Here is a 27,016-nt window from a genome sequence, read left to right as displayed (position 1 = left end):
AAAACACATCTGTGGATTCCTGACAGTACGTAGAGCTATACAATTTTCTGTAAAAATTGCTGCAGTATTTAGCGATACATTTTTGGTCATCTGTAATAACACCATCAATGTTTAACTTATGGATAGTGTTATTTTTAGAGTGAAATTTCTCAAGTCTAAAGAAATAGGATGAATTCTGTTCTCCCTCCTCAATCCATTTTTTCCTAGATCTAATAAAGGCTCCTTCTGCTTTTAATCTATATATATTATCCAGTTTATTTTGTAACTCAATTAGTTCCATCTTCTCCTCCCCCAAGAGGTCAGCTGGGGACCTCTGAGAAAGGGAAGTTATCTTAATGATCACCTTTTCCTCCTCAGCTCTTCTGGTCTTAGCAAGATTACTACCATATTTTCTAAGATATTTAGACACCTCAAATTTAAAGAGCTCCCAGTTCTTGCAATAAGATTTTTCTTCACAAGCCTTTTCCCAAAAGTGTGAGAGCAGATCTTTAACCTCAAATGTAACTATATCATTATTTAATAATGAGCTATTTAGCTTCCAGTAGGATGCTCTACCAAGGTTCGTATCAGGGGTAAATATTTTGATATCAATGTAAATAGCCTTATGGTCTGTGAGGGGAGTAGTACAAATATTTGTAGTAACACACTCACTATCAATACATTTGGATATAAGCCAAAAATCTATTCTGGATTGTCTGGAGCCTGTTTTGTTACTCCAAGTGAATGATCTTTCGGCCGGAAACCTCTCTCTCCATATATCAGTAAGATCAAACTTTTCCATAAAAAGTATTAAACCCAAATTCTGATTGGTTGGCCTACCTGGGGGCCATCTATCAGTTGAATTATCTATTGTAATGTTAAAGTCCCCTCCTATCAGTAATAACGAATTGGGAAATTTAGATAACCAATGAAGTATATGTTTCTCTATAGATTCAAGCAACTCATCATTCTCATGTTTGGTGTTGTACCCGTAGAAGTTTACAGTAATGAGCGTAATGTCATTGTCACTGATCACAAGACAAATAAAGTGACCAAAGGGGTCACATTCCAAGTGTAGAATATTACCACCAAAGGTGTTTTTCATTGTAATGACACCAGCAGAGCGTTCAGATCCATGGGAAAGCCAAATATCGTTGCCCCACTGTGACCTCCAGAAGTTGGCATCAGCCAAAATTGAGTGAGACTCTTGAAAAAAGCAAAAATCTGTTCGAAATTGTTTAGCAAATAAAAATAAGGCCTTGCGCTTCACACTGTTTCGTAACCCCCTAGCATTAAGAGATAATATAGACAAAGACAAAACAGCAAAGATTATATAAAAGTACAAACTGTAGTAGGATGAGTCAAAGTGTTACGGTGCGTGAATGAGGACCCAAAAGCGAATTAACGTAAACAGAGCTTCTTTTATAACAAAACAAAACGTAGGCTCAGATGGACCGGCAGGTTCCGACAGGACAGGACAAGGTTGCAGCAAACATGACGATAGTCTGGTTCCGGCATGAACAACACAAACAAGAATCCGACAAGGACAGGAGCAGGAACAGAGAGAGATATAGAGACCTAATCAGAGGGAAAAAGGGAACAGGTGGGAAAAGGGGTGACGAGGTAGTTAGGGGGAGACAAGGCACAGCTGGGGAAAAGAGGGGGAGAAAAGGTAACCTAACAACGACCAGCAGAGGGAGACAGGGTGAAGGGAAAGGACAGAAACAAGACACAACATGACAGTACATGACAGTACCCCCCCACTCACCGAGCGCCTCCTGGCGCACTCGAGGAGGAAACCTGGCGGCAACGGAGGAAATCATCGATCAGCGCACGGTCCAGCACGTCCCGAGAGGGAACCCAACTCCTCTCCTCAGGACCGTACCCCTCCCAATCTACTAGGTACTGATGACCACGGCCCCGAGGACGCATGTCCAAAATCCTACGGACCCTGTAGATGGGTGCGCCCTCGAGGGGGGGGGGGGGGGGGGGGGGGGAGGAGACGAGCGGGGGCGCGAAGAACGGGCTTGATACAGGAGACATGGAAGACCGGGTGGACGCGACGAAGGTATCGCGGAAGAAGAAGTCGAACTGCGACAGGATTAATGACCTGAGAAATACGGAACGGACCAATGAACCGCGGGGTCAACTTGCGAGAAGTGGTCTTAAGGGGAAGGTTCTGAGTGGAGAGCCAAACTCTCTGACCGCGACAATATCTAGGACTCTTAGTTCTACGCTTATTAGCAGCCCTCACAGTCTGCGCCCTATAACGGCAAAGTGCAGACCTGACCCTCTTCCAGGTGCGCTCGCAACGTTGGACAAAAGCCTGAGCGGAGGGGACGCTGGACTCGGCGAACTGAGATGAGAACAGCGGAGGCTGGTACCCGAGGCTACTCTGAAAAGGAGATAGCCCGGTCGCAGACGAAGGAAGCGAGTTGTGGGCGTATTCTGCCCAGGGGAGCTGTTCTGACCAAGACGCAGGGTTGCGAAAAGAAAGACTGCGTAAGATGCGACCAATAGTCTGATTGGCCCGTTCTGCTTGACCGTTAGACTGGGGGTGAAAGCCGGAAGAGAGACTGACGGAAGCCCCAATCAAACGGCAAAACTCCCTCCAAAATTGAGACGTGAATTGCGGACCTCTGTCCGAAACGACGTCTGACGGAAGGCCATGAATTCTGAAAACATTCTCGATGATGATTTGTGCCGTCTCTTTAGCAGAAGGAAGCTTAGCAAGGGGAATAAAATGAGCCGCCTTAGAGAACCTGTCGACAACCGTAAGAATAACAGTCTTCCCCGCTGACGAAGGCAGTCCGGTGACAAAATCTAAGGCGATGTGAGACCACGGTCGAGAGGGAATGGGAAGCGGCCTGAGCCGGCCGGCAGGAGGAGAGTTACCGGACTTAGTCTGCGCGCAGACCGAACAAGCAGCCACGAAGCGACGCGTGTCATGCTCCCGGGTGGGCCACCAAAAGCGCTGGCGAATGGAAGCAAGCGTACCCCGAACGCCAGGGTGGCCGGCTAACTTGGCAGAGTGAGCCCACTGAAGAACGGCCAGACGAGTAGGAACAGGAACGAAAAGAAGGTTCCTGGGACAAGCGCGCGGCGACGGAGTTTGAGTGAGTGCTTGCTTTACCTGCCTCTCAATTCCCCAGACAGTCAACCCGACAACACGCCCCTCAGGGAGAATCCCCTCGGGGTCAGTGGAGGCTACTGAAGAACTGAAGAGACGAGATAAAGCATCAGGCTTGGTGTTCTTAGAGCCCGGACGATAAGAAATCACGAACTCGAAACGAGCGAAAAACAGCGCCCAGCGCGTCTGACGCGCATTAAGTCGTTTGGCAGAACGGATGTACTCAAGGTTCCTATGGTCAGTCCAAACGACAAAAGGAACGGTCGCCCCCTCCAACCACTGTCGCCATTCGCCTAGGGCTAAGCGGATGGCGAGCAGTTCGCGGTTTCCCACATCATAGTTACGTTCCGACGGCGACAGGCGATGAGAAAAATACGCGCAAGGGTGGACCTTGTCGTCAGAGAAGGAGCGCTGAGAAAGAATGGCTCCCACGCCCACCTCTGACGCGTCAACCTCGACAATAAACTGTCTAGAGACGTCAGGTGTAACAAGGATAGGTGCGGATGTAAAACGATTCTTGAGGAGATCAAAAGCTCCCTGGGCGGAAACGGACCACTTAAAGCACGTCTTGACAGAAGTAAGGGCTGTGAGAGGGGCTGCCACCTGACCGAAATTACGGATGAAACGACGATAGAAGTTCGCGAAGCCGAGAAAGCGCTGCAACTTGACGCGTGACTTAGGGACGGGCCAATCAATGACAGCTTGGACCTTAGCGGGATCCATCTTAATGCCTTCAGCGGAAATAACAGAACCGAGAAATGTGACGGAGGAAGCATGAAAAGAGCACTTCTCAGCCTTCACAAAAAGACAATTCTCTAAAAGGCGCTGGAGGACACGTCGAACGTGCTGAACATGAATCTGGAGTGACGGTGAAAAAATCAGGATATCGTCAAGGTAAACGAAAACAAAGATGTTCAGCATGTCTCTCAGGACATCATTGACTAATGCCTGAAAGACAGCTGGAGCGTTAGCGAGGCCGAAAGGAAGAACCCGGTATTCAAAGTGCCCTAACGGAGTGTTAAACGCCGTCTTCCACTCGTCCCCCTCCCTGATGCGCACGAGATGGTAAGCGTTACGAAGGTCCAACTTAGTGAAAAACCTGGCTCCCTGCAGGATCTCGAAGGCTGAAGACATAAGAGGAAGCGGATAACGATTCTTCACTGTTATGTCATTCAGCCCTCGATAATCTATGCAGGGGCGCAGGGACCCGTCCTTCTTCTTAACAAAAAAAAACCCCGCTCCGGCGGGAGAGGAGGAGGGGACTATGGTACCGGCGGCAAGAGCTACAGACAAATAATCTTCGAGAGCCTTACGTTCGGGAGCCGACAGAGAGTATAGTCTACCCCGGGGGGGAGTGGTTCCCGGAAGGAGATCAATACTACAATCATACGACCGGTGTGGAGGAAGAGAGGTGGCCCTGGACCGACTGAACACCGTGCGCAGATCGTGATATTCCTCCGGCACCCCTGTCAAATCACCAGGCTCCTCCTGTGAAGAAGAGACAGAGGAAACAGGAGGGATAGCAGACATTAAACATTTCACATGACAAGAGACGTTCCAGGAGAGGATAGAATTACTAGACCAATTAATGGAAGGATTATGACAAACTAGCCAGGGATGGCCCAAAACAACAGGTGTAAAAGGTGAACGAAAAATTAAAAAAGAAATGGTTTCGCTATGATTACCAGAAACAGTGAGGGTTAAAGGTAGCGTCTCACGCTGAATCCTAGGGAGAGGACTACCATCCAGGGCGAACAAGGCCGTGGACTCCCTTAACTGTCTGAGAGGAATGTCATGTTCCCGAGCCCAGGTCTCGTCCATAAAACAGCCCTCCGCCCCAGAGTCTATTAAGGCACTGCAGGAAGCTGACGAACCGGTCCAGCGTAGATGGACCGACAAGGTAGTGCAGGATCTTGAAGGAGAGACAGGAGTAGTAGCGCTCACCAGTAGCCCTCCGCTTACTGATGAGCTCTGGCTTTTACTGGACATGAAGTGACAAAATGACCAGCAGAACCGCAATAGAGACAGAGGCGGTTGGTGATTCTCCGTTCCCTCTCCTTAGTCGAGATGCGGATACCTCCCAGCTGCATAGGCTCAGCACCCGAGCCGGCAGAGGAAGATGGTAGTGATGCGGAGAGGGGGGCAACGGAGAACGCGAGCTCCTTTCCACGAGCTCGGTGACGAAGATCAACCCGTCGCTCAATGCGAATAGCGAGTTCAATCAAGGAATCCACGCTGGAAGGAACCTCCCGGGAGAGAATCTCATCCTTTACCTCTGCGCGGAGACCCTCCAGAAAACGAGCGAGCAAAGCCGGCTCGTTCCAGCCACTGGAGGCAGCAAGAGTGCGAAACTCAATAGAGTAGTCTGTTATGGATCGATTACCCTGACATAGGGAAGACAGGGCCCTGGAAGCCTCCTCCCCAAAAACAGATCGATCAAAAACCCGTATCATCTCCTCCTTAAAGTCCTGATACTGGTTAGTACACTCAGCCCTTGCCTCCCAGATTGCCGTGCCCCACTCACGAGCCCGTCCAGTAAGGAGAGATATGACGTAGGCGACACGAGCAGTGCTCCTGGAGTAAGTGTTGGGCTGGAGAGAAAACACAATATCACACTGGGTGAGGAACGAGCGGCATTCAGTGGGCTCCCCAGAGTAACACGGCGGGTTATTGATTCTGGGCTCCGGAGATTCGAAAGCCCTGGAAGTGGCCGGTGGATCGAGGCGGAGATGGTGAACCTGTTCTGTGAGGTTGGAGACTTGGGTGGCCAGGGTCTCAACGGCATGCCGAGCAGCAGACAATTCCTGCTTGTGTCTGCCTAGCATCGCTCCCTGGATCTCGACGGCTGAGTGGAGAGGATCCGAAGTCGCTGGGTCCATTCTTGGTCGGATTCTTCTGTTACGGTGCGTGAATGAGGACCCAAAAGCGAATTAACGTAAACAGAGCTTCTTTTATAACAAAACAAAACGTAGGCTCAGATGGACCGGCAGGTTCCGACAGGACAGGACAAGGTTGCAGCAAACATGACGATAGTCTGGTTCCGGCATGAACAACACAAACAAGAATCCGACAAGGACAGGAGCAGGAACAGAGAGAGATATAGAGACCTAATCAGAGGGAAAAAGGGAACAGGTGGGAAAAGGGGTGACGAGGTAGTTAGGAGGAGACAAGGCACAGCTGGGGAAAAGAGGGGGAGAAAAGGTAACCTAACAACGACCAGCAGAGGGAGACAGGGTGAAGGGAAAGGACAGAAACAAGACACAACATGACAGTACATGACACAAAGACGTAGGAGCAGTGAACGTAAACGATAAGGAACCGAGATCTGCACCATTTAAGTCAATTTAAAGTGAAAATAGCTTATTCCATAACCTTTGAAATTCAACTCAACTGGAAATTATGTTCAAGACCAAACCATGGGTTCTTGTAGTATCAGAGACTAAAAACCCTCTTTAGTATAATCAGGAACTATTCTGAGAAATAAAACAACAAATAATAATTTAAATAAAAGGGTACCTACTATTTTAAGTACATATGAAAACTGGTCATCAAATAATTGAATAACAAAATGTTTTACATATAAACTTTCTTAAGACCTTTTTTGGAAATAAGTATTAATAAATAAATAGAACAATAACCGTGTAAAGTCAGAGCAGACCTGTATACCATTTAAAACAGTATCTTGGTTACTGTATACATAAAACATAAATTCAGCTTTCAATCTTCTTCGTAATTTTGTAAACAAAATAGGTATTCTGGTCATACAAGAACAAACTAATGAATTTAAATTCCTGAGTATTCCTGTAAAATAGTCACCTGATGCTTGTTAGGTAAACCACATAAGGAAAATGAGAATACCATGGCTGAAACCATCAACCTGTTCCTTCTGGTGATATTTTAGGGAGGAATATGGATTTCTGAACCGTTGATGAAACCTCGTCCTCCGACGAAGTAAGCAGCCTTCCCCTCACTTCGTGCTATCTTGATCGTTGGCCACAACTTGTTCCCTCTTTCTATGTCTTCCGGGTTGAGATGCTCGGCGAAACGCATACCATGGCTCTGAAGGAAGGCGTTCTTCCTAGCAGCTTTCCAGACAGCATCCCTGTAGAATCTGGTAGTGAATAGGATGATGATACCCCTGGGTCTTGAATCGTTTTGCTGTTGCTTCTTGCCGAGGCGATGTACAACGTCGATGGTATCACCAACTTTGTTCTTCTCTGCAGGCAAAACTTCTTGGCAGATACGGATAGCCTCTCCTCGCACATCTTCATTCTCCACCTCTGGCAAGCCGTAGAGTCTCAGGTTCCATTTTCTTTTATATTGTTCCAGATCAGTGAGACGTCTATGGTAGACATTGTTATTATTTTCCACACTTTCCACATTTTTTAAAATGCCACTCTCGTTTTCACATCATTAATTTCACCACATGCAAACTCCAGTCTTTTTCAAGCCTTCGATAACCATGGTGTAACCATGGTGTTCGCGCTTACCATTTTCTCAATGGCGTCACACCTGGAGTTGATGAGTAAGGAGAGGGTAGCCACGATGTCAGAGTTCATGTTGGGTTTTTTGGAGGGTGGAGGTTTGCACGGAGTAACCGGTGAAGAGGAGAATTCGTCATCTTCAGCATTCGAAAGCATGCTATTATCCATAGGCGAAGCGCAGTTTTGGCTGTTGTCTATAAGCACGTTTCTCTCTTGTTGATTAGCAATAGAACGGCTAACTTCTTCCTTTCTTTTTTTGTCACGACTTTGCTTGGGCATGCTGAAATAAATTATCCAATTATCATTCCAGTCACAGGAAAGGTCTTATATATTGAACAAATAAAAAATAATAATGACTAAACTTTTTTTTTTTTTTTCACAATCTTTCTGAAGTTTGGTACGGAGCTCGGTAAAAAAAGCGTCTGTTCAAGCAGCCATCTTGGCACCTGCCGTCACTTGCATCTAACCCGTGATCGGATACAGCAGCTATTGCACTGCATAATGTGCTCGCCATCAGATCACGTGACTTGCATCTGCACTGTGACTGGACAACAAAGATCTCAATGCAGTGTGAGAGGAGTAGTTTGTTTGCCTCCTAACTCCGATTATGTACACTACACAGTTTTGTTGTACCCTATTTTTAAAGGCGATTTCTAATCATTTGAATTAGTGATTCACCCCAGAGACTCGGAAGAGAAAAGGTTGAGAACCCCAGGTCTATGGTCCAGAAGACTACAGATACTGTGGAACTACTTTGTGAAAAGCAGAGCGTAAGAGTCATATGAGAAAACTATCATGGCACACAGCTATATTACAGTGCCTTCAGAAAGTATTCACCCCCTTGACTTTTCCATATTTTTGCTGTGGTACAGCCTAAATTTAAAATGGATTCAATTGAGATGTTTTGTCAACAGCATACACACAATACCCCATAATGTCAAAGTGGAATTTCACTATGTTGAAAGTATTCGCCCCTTTTATGGTAAGCTTCAGGAGAAAAAAAAGCTTAACAAGTCACATAATAAGTTGCATGGATTCACTCTGTGTGCAATAATAATGTTTAACATGAGTGTTGAATGACTACCTCATCTCTGTACCCCACACATACAGATAATTGTACCTTATTTGAAAAATAGATTAAACAAAGACCAGGGAGGTTTTCAAATGCCTCGCAAAGAAGGGCACCCATTGGGGGGGACATTTAATATCCCGTTGAGCAATTATTAATGACACTTTGGATGGTGTATCAATATACCCAGTTACTACAAAGATACAGGCGTCCTTTTCCTAACTCCGCTGCCGGAGAGGAAGGAAATGGCTCAGGGATTTCACGATGAGGCAAACGGTGACTTAAAAAAAATGAAATAGTTGCAAAACTGCAAACCCAGCCTACAGTGCCTTCAGAAAGTGTTCACACCCCTTGACTTGTCCAGCATTTTGTTGCGTTACAGCCTAAATTTTAAATGGATTAAATGTAGATTTGTGTCACTTATCTACACATAATACCCCACAATGTCAAAGGGGAAATACATTTTTAGAAATTTTTACAAATTAATAAAAAATGAAAAGCTGAAATGTCTTGAGTCAATAAGTATTCAACCCCTTTTTTTATGGCAAGCCTAAATCATTTCAGTAAAATGTGCTTAAGAAGTCACACAATGCGTTGCATGGACTCACTGTGTGCAATAATAGTGTTTAATTAACATGATTTTTAAATGACTACCCCATCTCTGTACCCCACACATACAACTATCAGTAAGGTCCCTCAGTCAAGCATTGAATTTCAAGCACAGATTTAAGACCATGGAGGTTTTCCAATGGTTCACAAAGAAGGGCACCCATTGGTAGATGGGTAAAAAAAAGAAGCATCCATTGAATATCCCTTTGCGCATGGTGAAGTTATTAATTACACTTTGTATGGTGTATCAATACACTCAGTCATTACAAAGATACAGGCATCCTTCCTAACTCAGTTGCCGGACAGGAAGGAAACCGCTCTGGGATTTCACCATGAGGCCAATGGTGACTTAAAAAGTTACAGAGTTTAATGGCTTTGATAGAAAACTGAGGACGGATCAACAACATTGTAGTAACTCCACAATATTCACCTAATTGACAGAGTGGAAAGGAAACCTATACAGAGTATAAATATTCCAAAACATGCATCTTGTTTGTAACAAGGTACTGAAGTAATATTTTCCTGAATACAAAGTGTGATGTTTGGGGCAAATCCAAAACATTACCGACTACCACTCTATATTTTCAAGCATAGTGGTGGCTGCATCATGTTATGGGTATGGTTGTAATCTTTAAGGATCTGGGAGTTTTTCAGGATAAAAAAGAAACGGAATGGAACTAAACACAGGCAAAATCCTAGAGGAAAACCTGGTTCAGTTTGCTTTCCACCAGACACTAGGAGATAAATGAACCTTTCAGCAGGACAATAACCTAAAACACATGGCCAAATCTACACTGAAGTTGCTTACCAAAAAGACAGTGAATATCCCAGAGTGGCCAAGTTACAGTTTTGACTTTAATCTCCTTGAATATCTATGGCAAGACCTGAAAATGATTGTATAGCAATGATCAACAACACATTTGACAGAGCTTGAATAATTTTGAAAAGAATAATGGTAAAATGTTTCACAATCCAGGTGTGGAAAGCTCTTAGAGACTTATCCAGGAAGGCAGCTGTAATCACTGCCAAAGGTGCTTCTACAAAGTATTGACTCAGGGGTGTCAATAATTACACTACATTCCACAATTAATGGCATTAATATGGAGTTGGTCCCCCCTTTGTGCTATAACAGCCTCCACTCTCCTGGGAAGGCTTTCCACTAGTTGGAACATTTCTGCAGGGACTTGCTTCCATTCAGCCAAAAGAACATTAGTGGGGTCGGGCACTGATGTTGGGCGATTAGGCCTGGCTCGCAGTTGGCATTCCAATTCATTCCAAAGGCCTTCGATGGGGTTGAGGTCAGGGCTCTGTGCAGGCCAGACAAGTTCTTCCACATCGATCTCAACAAACCATTTATGTATGGACTTCGCTTTGTGCACAGAGGCATTGTCATGCTGAAACAGGAAAGGCCCTTCCCCAAACTGTTGCCACAAAGTTGGATGCACAGAATCGTCTAGAATGCCATTGTATGCTGAGGCGCTAAGATTTCCCTTCACTGGAACTAAGAGGCCTAGCCCGAACCATGAAAAACTGCACCCGGATGGACCATCATTTCTCATCCACCAAACTTTACAAGTTGGCACTACGCATTGGAGCAGAGTTCTCCCGGCATCTGCCCAAACCCTGATTCGTCTGTCAGTCTACCAGATGGTGAAGTGTGATTCATCATTCAAAGAATGCGTTTCCACTGCTCCAGAGTCCAATGGCGGCAAGCTCAACACCACTCCAACTGATGCTTGGCATTGCGCATGGTGATCTTAGGCTTGCATGCCATGGAAACCCATTTCTTGAAGCTCCCGACAAACAGTTATTGTGCCGATGTTGCTTCCAGAGGCAGTTTGCAACTCAGAAGCGAGTGTTGCAACCGAGGACAGGCGATTTTTACGCGCTACAGCACCCGGCGGTCCTGTTCAGTGAGCTTGTGTGGCCTACAGTACCACTTCGCTGCTGAGCTGTTGTTACTCCTAGACGTTTCCACTTCACAATAACAGCAGTTATAGTTAACCAGGGCTGCTCTAGCAGGGCAGAAATTTGACGAACTGACTTGTTGGAAAGGTGGCATCCTATGACGGTGCCAGGTTGAAAGTCATTGAGCTCTTCAGTAAGGCCATTCTTCTCGCAATGTTTGTCTATGGAGATTGCATGGCTGTGTGCTCGATTTTATACACCGGTCAGCAACGGCTGAACTAGCCAAATCCAGTAATTATTAGGGGTGTCCACATACTTATGTATTTAGACCGCTTCACTTTTTCCACATTTTGTTACGCTACAACCTTGTTCTAAAATTTATCGTTTTTCCCTCCCCTCATAAATCCACACAAAATACCCCCGTAATGACAAAGCAAAAAATACATTTTTTCAAATGTTTATAAAAACATCTGATAAACCATTTACAAAAGTATTCAGACCCTTTCCTTTGTACTTTGAACACCTTTGGCAGCGATTATAGCCTGGAGACTTTTTGTCCTTACGGAAGGTTCTCCCATCTCCACAGAGGAACTCTGGAGCTCTTTCAAAGTGACCATTTGGGTTCTTGGTCACCTCCCTGACCAAGGCCCTTCTCCCCCGATTGTTCAGTTTGGCCGGGCGGCCAGCGTAAGGAAGAGTGTTGGTGGTTCCAAACTTCTTCCATTGAAGAATGATGGAGGCCACTGTGCTCTTGGGGGCCTTCAATGCTGCAGACATTTTTTGGTCCTCTTCCCCAGATCTGTGTCTCGACACAATCCTGTCTCGAAGCTCTACGGACAATTTCATCGTCCTCATTGCTTGGTTTTTGCACTGACAACTGTGGGACCTTATATAGACAGGTGTGCGCCTTTCCAAATCATGTCCAATCAATTGCATTTGACACAGATGGACTCTAATCAAGTTGTAGAAACATTTAGGATGTTCAATGGAAACAGGATGCACCTGAGCTCAATTTCGAGACTCATAGCAAAGGTTCTGAATACTTACGTAAATATCTGTTTTTTATATATACATACATTTGCTAAAATATCAAAAACCTGTTTTCACTTGGTCATTATGGGGTATTGTGTAGATGGGTGAGAAAAACATGTAATACATTTTGAATTCAGGCTGTAACAACATCTGGAATAAGGGGCATGAATACTTTCTGAAGGCACAGTATATGGGGAAATCTTGTTTGATGTTATCATGGAATAACCACACACATTCAGCAGTGTGAGAAGGCACAAGGGCCTTCTCAGTCATTAATATCATAGACATGCTTTTAGTACAAAGCTTAAAACACGTTATACATTTAAATGATGGCTGCATTTATGTGAGTATGTGGATTTTTTATTTCATATGCATTTACAAATCACCACCACCAATTAGTCCAATCAAGGCAGTCATGACTTTCTTTGAATCACAAAGTGTCAGACATTTTCACTATTGCCAGTTATCACATCATCATAATCATATAGAGAACCTGGAAGATGTAGGAAATGCAGTTCTATCAGGCCAATCAAACCATTTTCACATTCTGCAAACATAAAACATGAAATGTCAACCACAGACGTACATGATCCTCAAATGTCTACTTCCGCATGTAGCCTACACATGACACATGATGACATTTGTTCTTGAAGAAGTCAGTCTTTATTGTGGCAAAGGAAGTTGGCTGTTGTATGCACCATTAAAGAGGTGGGAGGATTGCCATATTGCTATAGGATGCCTCAGTAACGTTTATGCAGGCAGTGTCTTTCAAATGTCTGAGACAGGATGCTTCTAAAGCCACTTGACCTGCCTCCTTCCCGTCATTGGAAAATCATCATGTCCGAATATACAGTAAACACATTTCAGAATGTTCACCAGTTTTCAATGCATAGGCCATTGACCTCGATATAGTTTCTCAAAATGCATACATGGCATGATCACATGAAATGTTACATAGCCCTTAAATATTGACTTATTTTATGTCATATTTTTTTCAAACAAATCAGGGATACAACAAAACCAGTCAAATAAAATGGACACACATTAAAGTGGCAATCAGCAGCTGAAACAATTAAGCGAACAATGGGTATATATCATTAATTCATAAGTCAAAAAATGTGTGTAGCTTGGGTCTAAAGGAATTCCATAGCGACAGCTTGCGAGATAAGTCATGCACTAATGACGGTACCTGTTGGGGCTCCCAAGTGGCGCAGCGGTCCAAGTACATTTTGGGGCGCCCGAGTGGCGCAGTGGTCTAAGTACATTTTGGGGCTCCCGAGTGGCGCAGTGGTCTAAGTACATTTTGGGGCTCCCGAGTGGTGCAGTGGTCTAAGCCACTGCATCTCAGTATGAGAGGTGTCACTACAGACCCTGGTTCGATTCCAGGCTGTATCGCAAATCGGCCGTGATTGGGAGTCCCATAGGGCAGCGCACAATTGGCCCAGCATTGTCCGGGTTAGGGTTTGTCCAGGGTAGACCGTCATTGTAAATAAGAATTTGTTCTTAACTGACTTGCCTAGTGATTGGTCACTGTTTGCATCGTAGAAAAGTGAATAAACTATTAAATTCAGCTTTTAGATGCTACCTCCCACCTCCTCAAATCAAAACCAATTCTGGATTCTATATTGTGTTCTCATTTTGCTGTGTTTCACACCTGTCTGTCAAGCTAATCAGCCATGGAATATAGGCACCCTGCGGGAAATTGAGGAAATTTGCACGCACAAAGCGACAACAAAACACTGGCATCCATATTAGATTTTGATTTGGGGAGGGGGGTTAGCATCTAAAAATGCGATTTGATAGTTTCTTCACTGCTCGGCGATGCAAACGGCAACCTATGAATCATACCCGTCTACCGATTATGGATGTCATTTCGGACGCCGTCACGCATGCTACTAGCATGTACGTTCATTGGACCATGGATTATCTCACAAGCTGTCGCAACGGAATGCCCTTAGACCCGGTTTATTAATCAAATTATTAATAAAGGTCTAAATTTGGGCAATCCATTGGGGGGTAATGGCTAAATTGGAAAATATAAGTATCCTATAAAATGTATTGAATAGAAGAACGGTAACAAAGGGACAGGCTATGAATATCTGTATTGGGTCAGCAAATGCAGAAACCATTTATCAGTCAAAAGGTCCAGGTATAATCTCGCTCATCATCCAATATGTCCACGATATTGTCTTAATTTCCAAAAGGTGAAAAATGAAGATTGATATCCAGCATGGTTTTTAAGCTAAATTAACAGCAACATAAGATTAAGGTTGTAAGAGCAACATTATTGTACTGTATGGGACACACTTATAAGACAACTAATTCAAACAAGATGTAATACTGCAAAACTTTAAATATCTGAGGGTTATCAAGTGATGAAAGGCTGCATATTACCATTAACCAAGTGAAAATTAAAAAAAAAAGTTATGTTAAACTCATGTGGCCTGAATCTGATAAAAGCATCTGAGTCGTCAACTGTCTTCAGGGAATAAAGAACACAAATCATCATACAGTAGGACCAAAGAGAGGGTAAACTGCAGGCAGTATGATCCAAACCAGGTACATTTCTGCAGTATCAGTTAAGCCGGCGCATGGATTACCTTCCCACCAGCACCATCAGGTTTGTCTAAAATGTTAATTAAAATGTTTTACTTAACCAACACAAACTCCCCACTATGATCATCAAGGGCTTGTGTGTCATCATCTTGACATTCCTATGACAGTTGCTCAAGGTGAAGTGAAGTGTATGCAATTGGTAGCAGCGGTCTTATGTAGCCAAACATCATCTCTGCTTCTTGCAACAACAACAAAAAAGACACCTTGGAGTGGATCAGAAACTGGTCCGGTTCGTTTTACAACTCTGTATTGCAGGTGTGCCTCTTATGTCAAGTGACTGCATTTCCTGTGTAGATTTTGGCTGACCGCGTTTCCATGGGCTAGACTGGGGGTGGGGGCGCAGGTCTTTGAGGCACAAGTTGTGTTGTAGCAGGTGTTGGTCTAAGAGAAAAATAAACAAACATTTGTCAATTGAGGGCTGACACTTACATCATATAAAAAGGTAGGCCTAGTAAGTACAATCTTTACTTTGAGTAGGGAGGAGGTGGTCTGACAGCATAAGACGGCACAGAGACGGTCCTGCTCGTCTGCACAACCTGCAATGAACAAATATCACTCTCAGTGGAAGGTAACACCAAAACAACTTCAGCATAACAATTGTGAGCCTATGTATCGGGTGCAGGTAATGGCAGCTGTGGGTGGGTGTGAGGGTTAGGAATCATAACTGAGGAAAGATTGTAATGCGGGGATGAATACATGAGTAAACTCACTAAATAGTAGGATTCCCCAAACTAACATTCAATAAATGCAACATACCCTCAAAACACCTATTATTTGTCTATTTCAAGTTTACTAACATATTTGACTCTTATGTGAACAAAAAACTCTATTCCATCAAGATGAACAGAAAGTCTGCAATTGAAGTGAATAAATGTCTATATCCTGCTTTGAATTTGCCCTGAAAATGTGCAGCTATTTTCCAGCATAGACAGAAGAGGTGGTAGAGAGACAAAAGGTGACGGAACAGAAAACCAATAAACACAAAGCAACTTGCTGTGATCTTACCACCAAACCTGGGTCAAATATAAAAGTCAAATACTTCCAAATGAGGTGCGCTTGTTTTGGCTTTGACTGTACACTTTTGGGACTATTCCATTGGTATAATTGTACCAGGCAAACTAAATAATGTGCAGCTCAAGCACTTTAAATTATTTGAAAGATGTTCTATATTTTATTATACAGAGGAGAGATAGTGGGAAAGATAGATGTAGTGTGTGTCACAAAGACATTGTGCCAGATTCGAACCCATGCACATGTGCAAACGGGTGTTGGTGGCAGCGGCACTAACTGCTAGATCACCCCAAACATGATAACTGAAAGTATTTTACATTTGTACGTGACCCAGGTCTGGTTACAACATTGATTAGTATGGGAGTAAATGACTATGGTTAGGATAGAATAGGACAGCATGCGCCCTAACAGCAGAACAGCGGCAATTCAAAACTCCTCAGTTGAAAAGGCTATACTGAGCCACGTTGCATTACTGCTGTGTTTCTGCCACTCCAGTGGGCTGAGAGAGAATCCTCTATTTAAGTTGGGTACAGTAGATGCCAAAACATTTAGCATGTATAGTTACATAAGCACATTCATCATTTTAAACTTTTCTATAGAAGAAAAGCCCAGAATAACACAGAAAGCCCAGAATATTCAAGTGGTGTTCAAATATTTGTGTTGTGTCTTATTCAGCAGAGCCCCAATGATTGGTAGAAAATAAGAATAAAAGGGAATACAGAAGCAATGCCCCACAGACCCTCTTAAGAGCAAATGTGTGTATTTTACCTCCTCTGGTGGTAATAACTGAGCTTGGTGCTTTACATGGGGAAAGAAGAAGGAGCCTCGTCATTACCAAACAAAGAATCCATCAATACAGGTCTGCGTCACGAATGGCACCCAATTTAATGCATACAATTTGACCAGGGCCCATAGGACTCAACCAAAAGTTGTGTGTGTAGGGACCCTGATCAAAAGTAGTGCACTATGGAATAGGAATTAGGGTACTATTTGGGACTCAGATTAGGTCTATGACTTTCAAGACAGTTAAAAATCACCAAGACCTGGTCACACACTCAAGTGACTAAAAACATAAAGTGGTTACAGTAAACATGCCTCAACTTAACATAATGTTGCAACAATGGACTCTGTACATGGTAAAAGAGGTCGCTTTCAGCTGGGGTAGGAATCGGTTCAGGAAACAGAATCGAAAAAGGGTGATTGATTTTTTTTCAAGTAACAGAACCAGAACCGAGGACGAAAGCGATCTATTCTGTTACAGAACAGAACTGTTATTTTAAAAGAATGGGAATCAGGTAATCACGTTCTGCAACAAAGTGCCTATGCAAAGCCCTCACTGTCATTAAGAAACTTATTCCAGTGTCTTCGAAAACTCTAGGCGGCATTATGGTGTAATGTAATCACATCAAATATGTCACATGCGGCGAATATAACAGGTGTAGGTAGACCTTACCGTGAAATGCTTACTTACAAGCCCTTAACCAACAATGTAGAGTTTTCTTAAAAGTAAGGTAACATGTATATATAGGTAGGGGTAAAGGGACTATGCATAGATACTAAACAGCGAGTAGCATCAGCGTAAAGGGGGGGGGTGTATGCAAATAGTCTGGGTAGCCATTTGATTAACTGTTTAGTAGTCGTATGGCTTGGTGGTAGAAGCCGTTGAGCCTTTTGGACCTAGACTTGGCGCTCCGCTACTGCTTGCCATGAGGTAGCAGAGAACAGTCTGACTTGGGTGGCTGGAGTCTGACAACTTTTAAGGCCTTCCTCAGATCGCCTGAAATATAGGTCCTGGATGGCAGGAAGCTTGGCCCCAGTGATGTACTGGGCCATGCGTACTACCCTCTGTAGCTCCTTGCGGTCGGATGCCGAGCAGTTTCCATACCAAGCGGTGATGCCACCAATGAGGATCTTTTCAGTCTCACAACTGTCTTGGTGTGTTTGGACCATGATAGTTTGTTAGTGATGTGGACACTAAGGAACTTGAAGCTCTTGACCCGTTCCACTACAGCCCCGTCGATATAAATGGGGCATGCTCGGCCCTCCTTTTCCTGTAGTTCACAAACAGCTTAGTCTTGCTCACATTGAGGGAGAGGTTGTTGTCCTGGCACCACACTGCCAGGTCTCTGACCTCCTCTCTGTAGGCTGATCGGTGATCAGGCCTACCACTGTTGTTGTTGGCAAACTTGGTTTTGGAGTTGTGCGTGGCCATGCAGTCGTGGGTGAACAGGGAGTACAGGAAGAGACTAAGCATGCACCCGAGGGGCCCCATGTTGAGGATCAGCGTAGCAGATGTGTTGTTGCCTTCCCTTACCACCTGGGGGCAGCCTGGCAGGAAGTACAGGATCCAGTTGCAGAGGGAGGTGTTTAGTCTCAAGGTCCTTAGCTTAGTGATGAGATTTGAGGGCACTATGGTGTTGAACGCTGAGCTGTAGTCAACAAACAGCATTCTCACTTAGGCGTTCCTTTTGTCCAGATAGGAAAGGGCAGTGTGGCGTGCAATAGAGAATGCATCATCTGTGGACCGGTTGGAGCGGTATGCGAATTCTAGTGGGTCTAGGGTTTCTGGGATGATGGTGTTGATGTGAGCTATGACCAGCCTTTCAAACAATGTTGACCTGTTTAAAGGTCTTACATTGGCTACAGAGAGTATGATCACACAGTCATCCGGAACTGCTGGGGATATCATGCTTGGTTCAGTGTTGCTTGCCTCGGAGCACAGAAGGCACTTAGCTTGTCTGGTAGGCTCGCATCACTGGGCAGCTCGCGGCTGTGTTTCCCTTTATAATCCGTAATAGTTTGCAAGCCCTGCCACATAAGACAAGCATCAGAGGTGGTATAGTAGGATTCAATCTTCATCCTGTATTTACGCTTTGCCTGTTTGATGGTTCGTCGTGGGGGCATAGCGGGATTTCTTATCAGCGTCCAGATTAGTGTCCCACTCCTTGAAAGCGGCAGCTCTTGCCTTTAGCTTGGTGCGGATGTTGCCTGTAATCCATGGCTTCTGGTTGGGATATGTACGTACGGTCACTGTGGGGACGACGTCGTCGATGCACTTATTGATGAAGCCGGTGACTGATGTGGTATACTCCTCAATGCCTCCCAATGAATCCCAGAATACATTCCAGTCCGTTCTACCAAAACGGTCCTGTAGTTTAGTGTCCGCATCATCTGACCGCTTCCGTATTGACCGAGTCACTGGTACTTTCTGCTTGAGTTTTTGTTGTAAGCAGGAATCAGGAGGATATAATTATGTTAAGATTTGCCAAATGGAGGGTGAGCGAGAGCTTTGTGCGCATCTCCGTGTACATATTTTCTCCTCTTGTTGCACGCGACATGCTGTTAGAAACGGATTGAGGTTTTCCTGCATTGAAGTCCTCAGCCACTAGGAGCACCACTTCTGGGTGAGCATTCTCTTGTTAGCTTATGGCCTTATACAGCTCGTTGAGTACGGTCTTAGTGCCTGCATCAGTTTGTGGTGGTAAATAGCCAGCTATGAAAAATAGATAAACTCTCTTAGTATATAGTGTGGTCTACAGTTTATCATGAGACTTCCTTAATATTAGAGATTGCGAACCAGCTGTTATTGACAAATAGACACAGACCACCCCTAGTCTTTCCAGAGGTAGCTGTTCTGTCTTGGCGATGCATGGAAAACCCAGCCAACTGTATATTATCCATGTCTTCACTCAGTCAAGACTTGTTGAAACATAAGATATTACAGTTATTAATGTCCCGGTCGTAGGATAGTCTCAAATGGAGCTCGTGCAGTTTACTCTCCAGTGATTGCACGTTCACTGTTGGACAGTAGATAAAGGCGGATTATCCACTCGCGGACAAATTCTCACCAAGCACCCAGATCTGCGGCCCGTGTATCAGCGTCTCCTCTTCATGCGAATGACGGGGATTTGGGCCTGGTCCAGAAGGAGCAGTAAATGTTTCACCTCCGATTCATTAATGGAACTGAGAGGCATGATCAAGGGCTAGCTCTAGTCCAACATTAGTTAAGCCAACGCTCTGAAGTTCAAAGACATTCAAAGTTCCTTCATAGAAGCCGCTCCCTCCGTAGGTATAATTCCGTGGGTGTAATTCAGACTTGGCATGTCATAACATCAAGATGCCCAGCGCTTCATACACAGAGCGCTCCTCGCCGGCAAAATTTCAGTCGCACCCTATGCAAAACACTTGTCTGCTAAATGCATGTACATAGCTTTCCCGCTCCATAGCAAGCTGATCTATCCATTGGTGAAATAATTTAATGTCGAGCTAAGTGAACAAACAAAAAAATATTTAAAAAAGGAACGATGAACTTACTTTTTTGGTGTTTAAACCGTTTCAAAATGGAACAAAAAAAAAATGGTACTGTTCAGAACAAAATGATTGGAAAATTATTTTGGTTGCAACCTCTGCTTTTCAGACAACCTGGTGCATAGCCCGTTTAATGTTTCTCAGTCAAAGACAGACAGATGATGAGATAGAGGGCGAGAATCTACTAGACTCAACTCTGTCATTTATGGGTTAGAGAATTATTTTAAAACATTTTGTGGTTTTAAAGATTACATCCATGCCACCATGAAACTTTCATGGGGAAAGTTTGGTGACTGAGACTCACTCTGTCTTTGACAATGGTGTTGGGGTTGGCTCTCGGAGGAGGGCCTCGGCTAGTGTTGGCCTGAGGTCTGCTGTCGGCCCTGTGCACAGGAGGTAAAAAACAAGTATTTCCTATTATCAAGTTTTGTGTTAATTTCAGATACAAATGCAAGATATAAATCTGTCATTCTCAGTAGCTAGGTTTCCATCCGATTGGCAACAGATTTTCATGCAAATTTTCTAGAATCTGCATCAAGAAAATATGAGCATTTTCCCACCAGTGGTATGTTTCCACTGTTCTTGTATTCTTGTACAGAATAAACATTTAAAGTTCAATGCGTTTCCATCGCGTTTTCAACTGTACTGATAGTTTTGTAACAAAATCTATTGCGTTAAATAGCAAATGTGCCTACTCTGGTCTTGGCACCTGCGCTCTAGTCAACAGCTTGCAGATACAGTGCGGGTATGCTGTGAGGGTAGGCTAGTCTACATGACAAGATTATTACGGATAAGAGCGAGAATATTTTTATTTGTCAAACAGCAGTCAAGCATCGATCACCATGTCACCAGTAGAAGACCCTCAATATTTGTAGGAAAGCGGCATTAAGCTCATCACCGTGCCACCATGTCGAACGAACAAATCATCTGTCGGCATTAATAAAATTATACCGAAACTTCCTGTTTCCATCACAGCTGTCGTGATTATGTTTTTAAACGACATGACTTTACTCGCTTAAAAATTGTGGATGGAAACGTGGTTAGTGACATCAAGTCTGACAAGCGGTAGATCTGTTCTATGTGTACTATTTGTATGCTTGGCCTTGCTTCCCCATAACTTTCGTTTTTGTTTCTTTGTAGCATCAACTTCAAAAGCTAAAAATATATTCTTTGTTATTGAACACATATTTCACAGTGGTTTAGATGGTACAATGATTCTCTACACTTGCTTGTTGTGTCACGTAAGCTGGAATCAGGCAGAAACTTCAGAATTGTTGAAACCAGTAATCGTCAGAGCTAAATTCTACATATTGCGTCTTTAAAGTAAGTCAAGGGCAATCATGAAATAAATATGGTGTATATGGCAAAAATTCAGAGTATAGAATAGAATAACATTTGGGACGCTGTTAATGGAATTTATATGTTTAAATGAACGATTAGAATATTCCACCCTGAAACCATATAATTGTATGAAATTGATTAGGATCATAAAATTATTATTAATGATGCGTGTAGTTTTAGTCAGAATTAGGGTAAAACAACAATTGTACAATATGTCTCTATTGTATCTTAAACACAGACTGTCTGAGCAAAATTCTGTGCCGCCCTTGGCTAGGGGCCACAGAGATTTGGGAGAGGGCAGGGAGTACTTCTCACGGCCTCCCCAATCTTGGGGGAGGATAGGGAGTGCTTCTCACGGTCTCCATAATCTATGACGGCTGGGTAGGGAGACAGTATGTGCGTAGGATACCTTCTGTTTGTGTGTGAAAGTATGTGCGTAAGGAGCCAGTATAAAATGAATGGTTTTGTACAACGAACTGGCGCTCTCGTGAATAAACATTTTTGCTATCATAGCTGGGCCTCCGTCTGTTTCATTCAACCAGTATCTTACAAATCCTGGGTCGCAGACCGAGTAGTTTAATTGAATTGGGTTATGAACATTGAGAACATAATTCTCATAACAGACGCAGACTAAGAGAAGTTGATGAAGTGGACTCACTCGTAGCCCTGGGATCTTTTCCTCCTGCAGAAGCGCCTCTGCAGCTCATTCCTCCTGAAGAAGACGAAGAGGCCCAGTGCCATCAGAGGCAGTACCAGAAAGAAGAAAACCAGCAGCCCATCCCTTGTGGCGGTGTCCTTGTCTGTAGGGGGTAGGAACCAAGTCAGGGGTAGGGACCAGCAGTCCCAGTCAACCTGTCTAACAATACTGAACTTGAATGTATCCTGGGAAATAACATAGACTGACAAGGTCTTGCATCTCAACTGGCTTCAAGTAGCGTCTTATTGTCCTCTTTGAAATGTAAAAAAAAATCTGGACAGGTAAGACTAAATGAGTAAATTCTTACACCCATTTGGTATCCAAAACACACAGATGTCTTCAGATCATAGCAGGTAGATTAGGAGAAGAAGATTCTTCTTTGGACTATGATTCAGATGCGCCCATGGAGTCTGCTCTGAGAGGGCCTTTGTGCTGGTCACTCACCGTTCCACGTAGGGCCGCTGTCCACGCTGCCGCCGTAACCTTTAGCTTCGCAGTAGGGCGGTGCCCAGCCGTTCTCACAGTGGCAGTTCCTGTTGCTGTTACACACCTAAAAGTGGAAAAGGCAAGCGTATTAGACAAAGCCCAGACACCTGTAGGACACACCCCGGGAATCAATTAATTTAGTAGTAGTGAATGACCTACCCCGTGACTGTGGCATTTCTTCTGGATATCACAGTCGTAGTTGAGCACATCGGCGCTCTGACAGTCGTAATTCAAACAGACCTGTGGAGCGATAACGTGAGAAGTCGCTTAGCTAAACGCTCCTACGAGAATGGAGAACAGCGTACCTAATTCTGTACGCAGACGCAAATAACTGCATCTGGGCTTTGCAACTACTGTATCGCCTGGAAATGGTCTCTAACAAAGATAAGACTATGGAATTGAATGGAATTTATTTGGGTGAAAAAAATTATACAATGTACAATGGCTCCCCAGAGGATAGCTCCTAAAACCAACCCATTTCCAAAGTGGTCCTGCAACTGGTTCGACTGGCACCTCTTACCTTGTTCTCCCCACACTTGGTCCCCTCGTTCACCATGCCAGGGTCTGGAACGTCCGAACCCAGCAGAAAGTCAACACCCCAGCACTTGATTCCGGCGATGGGCGTCTGGATGATGGAGGGCTCTATGCCAAAGACGGTGACTGACTGGACGTTCTCACACTGTAGCTTCCCACACATGGCATTCCTATACAGAGTGACAGACAGGTGCACACACAAGTACACATTTTCCTCATGCCGTCAACATACATTGTTGACAACTGTATTTGCTGCCGATTATACATTGACAAGAATGCAAGTCACAGAATTTGTCTGACCTGCTCTCACACTTCTTGTAGCCATTGTTCTGGTAGCCGCAGTTTCCAAAACGATCCCCCTTGGAGTTGACATCTTTGAAACACACCTCTGGGGCAGCCTTTGCCTCTGTACAACAAGTGGGAAATGGATGAATTTACAGTACAGTGTCCATTGATTTATTTGCACTGATTTGTCTATAAATATTGTACTACCAGGAGAAAGAGAGTAGGAACAGCAGGGAGAACAACTGTACCACTAGAGGGCACTCATAAGCAATTGTTCTGGACATTGTGATTTAGAAGGCAGCAGAATTCCTCTTATGCAGAGCAAAGGGGAACTCACTTGGGCCAAAGATTGCCCGGCATTGTCCATCGTAGTGCTGGCACTTCCCATTGTAGCAGTAGGCCTTATCCACTTTGCAGGGGTGGCCATTCTGCTTGAAGACGTCGCTTGGACACAGTGCAGATGAGCCGTTGCAGTACTCCGAGAGGTCGCACTCATCATTGCTACCTCTACACACTGAGCCCCCTGGCAAATACTAAGAGAGTAAAGGCATCACATGAACAGTGTGAATATTATGAACAGTTCAAACTAACTTCAGTACTTTAGCTGGGCTTGACTAAGTTTGCCTGCTGCAATGAAAGTAAATGAAATAGTTGCAAAACTGCAAACCCAGCCTACAGTGCCTTCAGAAAGTATTCACACCCCTTGACTTTCCCCACATTTTGTTGTGTTACAGCCTGAATTTTAAATTGATTAAATGTAGATTTGTGTCACTGATCTACACATAATACCCCACAATGTCAAAGGGGAAATGTGTTATTAGAAAGGTTTCCAAATGATTACAAATGAAAAGCTGAAATGTCTTGAGTCAATAAGTATTCAACCCCTTTCTTATGGCAAGCCTAAATAAGTTGATGAGTAAAAATGTGCATAAGAAGTCACATAATACGTTGCATGGACTCACTGTGTGCAATACTAGTGTTTAATTAACATGATTTTTAAATGACTACCCTATCTCTGTACCCCACACATACAACTATCTCAGTCAAGCAGTGAATTTCAAGCACAGATTCAAGACCAGGGAGGTTTTCTAATGGTTCGCAAAGAAGGGCACCCATTGGTAGATGGGTAAAAAAAAAAAAAAAAAGAAGCAGCCATTGAATATTCCTTTGCGCATAGTGGAGTTATTAATTACACTTTGTATGGTGTATCAATACACTCAGTCATTACAAAGATACAGGCTTCCTTCCTAACTCAGTTGCTGGAGAGGAAGGAAACCACTCAGGAATTTCACCATGAGGCGAATGGTGACTTAAAAACAGTTACCGAGTTTAATGGCTGTGATAGGAGAAACAACATTGTAGTAACTATTAACCTAAATAACAGTGAAAAGAAGGAAGCCTGTACAGAATACAAGTATTCCAAAACATGCATCCTGTTTGCAAAAATCTATGGCAAGATTTGAAAATGGCAATGATAAACACCAACTTGCTTGAAGAATTTTTTAAAGAATAATGGACAACTATTATAAAAAAAAAGAGCAAAAAGAGAAATGTCCATTTTTCAGGACCCTGTCTTTCAAAGATAATTCGTAAAATCCATAAAAATCCAAATAATTTCACAGATCTTCATTGTAAAGGGTTTAAACACTGTTTCCCATGCTTGTTCAATTAACCAGAAACAATGAATGAACATGCACCTGTGGAATGATTGTTAAGACACTAACAGCTTACAGACGGTAGGCAATTAAGGTCACAGTTATGAAAACTTAGGACATTAAAGAGGCCTTTCTACAGACTGTGAAAAACACCAAAAGAAAGATAACCAGGGTCCCTGCTCATCAGCGTGAACGTGCCTTAGGCATGCTGCAAGGCGGCATGAGGACTGCAGATGTGGCCAGGGCAATTAATTGCAATGTCCGTATTGTGAGACGCCTAAGACCGCCTTACAGGGAGACAGGACAGATAGCTGATCATCCTCGCAGTGGCAGACCACGTGTAACACCTGCACAGGATCCGTACATCCAAACATCACACCTGCGGGACAGGTACAGGATGGCAACAGCAACTGCCCGAGTTACACCAGGAATGCACAATCCCTCCATCAGTGCTCAGACTGTCCGCAATAGGCTGAGAGAGGCTGGACTGAGGGCTTGTAGGCCTGTTGTAAGGCAGGTCCTCAACAGAAGTCATCGGCAACAACGTAGCCTATGGGCACAAACCCACCGTCGCTGGACCAGACAGGACTGGCAAAAAGTGCTCTTCACTGATGAGTCGCGGTTTTCTCTCACTAGGTGTGATGGTCGGAGTCACGCATATCGTCGAAGGAATGAGCGTTACACCGAGGCCTGTACTCTGGAGCAGGATCGTTTTGGAGGGTCCGTCATGGTCTGGGGCGGTGTCTCAAAGCATCATCGAACGGGGCTTGTTATCATTGCAGGCAATCTCAACGCTGTGCGTTACATGGAAGACAGCTTCCTCCCTCATGTGGTACTCATTCTGACATAACCCTCAAGCATGACAATGCCACCAGCCATACTGCTCGTTCTGTGCGTGATTTACTGCAAGACAGGAACGTCAGTGTTCTGCCATGGCCAGCGAAGAGCCCGGATCTCAATCCCATTTAGCACGTCTGAGACCTGTTGGATCGGAGGGTGAGGGCTATGACCATTCCCCCCAGATACTGACTGTTACTTTTGACCCCCCCTCTTTGTTCAGGGACACATTATTCCATTTCTGTTTGTCACATGTCTGTGGAACTTGTTCAGTTTATGCCTCAGTTGCTGAATCTTATGTTCATACAAATATGTTAAGTTTCCTGAAAATAAACGCAGTTGACAGTGAGAGGACGTTTCTTTTTTTGTTTAGTTTACAATCCAGGTGTGCAAAGCTCTTAGAGACTTACTCAGAAAGACTCACAGCTGTAATCGTCAAAGGTGATTCTAACATGTATTGACTCAGGGGGTTGAACACTTACCTAATCTAGGTACAGGTGAATTCATGAAGTATTCAGACCCCTCCCCCTTTTTTTACATTTAGTTCCTAATAGCCGTATTCTAAAAAAAAATGGCCCTCTTAAATCGACACACAATACTCCATAATTACAAAGCCATATTTACGTAAGTACTCAGACCCTTTGCTATAAAATATGAAATTGAGCTCAGGTACATTCTGTTTCCATTGATCATCCTTGAGATGTTTCTACAACTTGATTGGAGTCTACCTGTGATAAATTCAATTGATTGGACATGATTTGGAAAGGCACACACTTGTCTATATAAAAAGGTCCCACAGTTGACAGTGCATGTCGGAGCAAAAACCTAGCCATAATGTCGAAGGAAGTGTCCGTAGACAGGATTGTGTCGAGGCGGAGATCCGGGGAAGGGTACCAAAAAATGTCTGTAGCATTGAAGGCCAAGAAAACAGTAGCCTCAATCATTCTTAAATGGAAGAAGTTTGGAACAACCAAGACTCTTCCTTGAGGTGGTTGCCCGCCCAAACGGAGCAATCGGGGTAGAAGGGCCTTGGTC

At 44.1% G+C, this 27,016-nt stretch overlaps 1 protein-coding gene across 4 annotated transcripts in view; it reads right to left on the bottom strand.

Moving 5' to 3' along the window:
• Positions 1-12,553: 12,553 nt before the first annotated feature.
• The window catches only part of adam9 (ADAM metallopeptidase domain 9), a 77,948-nt gene continuing 63,485 nt past the window's right edge, over positions 12,554-27,016 (bottom strand). For 3 of the 4 annotated variants that reach the window (XM_036980388.1, XM_021606716.2, XM_021606718.2), the window contains 10 exons: positions 23,827-24,022; positions 23,505-23,610; positions 23,191-23,374; positions 22,830-22,910; positions 22,629-22,734; positions 22,146-22,287; positions 20,451-20,529; positions 16,607-16,636; positions 15,296-15,363; positions 12,554-15,208 (listed from right to left, as the gene is read on the bottom strand). In XM_036980388.1, the coding sequence (XP_036836283.1) occupies positions 15,148-15,208; positions 15,296-15,363; positions 16,607-16,636; positions 20,451-20,529; positions 22,146-22,287; positions 22,629-22,734; positions 22,830-22,910; positions 23,191-23,374; positions 23,505-23,610; positions 23,827-24,022 (1,053 nt within the window). In that variant the 3' untranslated portion in view covers positions 12,554-15,147. The remainder of the gene's footprint in view (positions 15,209-15,295; positions 15,364-16,606; positions 16,637-20,450; positions 20,530-22,145; positions 22,288-22,628; positions 22,735-22,829; positions 22,911-23,190; positions 23,375-23,504; positions 23,611-23,826; positions 24,023-27,016) is intronic. The other variant, XM_021606717.2, reaches the window with a different exon arrangement.

The sequence above is a fragment of the Oncorhynchus mykiss genome, chromosome 6 (genome assembly GCF_013265735.2).
Source record: "Oncorhynchus mykiss isolate Arlee chromosome 6, USDA_OmykA_1.1, whole genome shotgun sequence".
NCBI lineage: Eukaryota > Metazoa > Chordata > Actinopteri > Salmoniformes > Salmonidae > Oncorhynchus > Oncorhynchus mykiss.
Note: the sequence above shows the minus strand (reverse complement) of the source record. Positions and strands in the feature narration are given on the sequence as shown.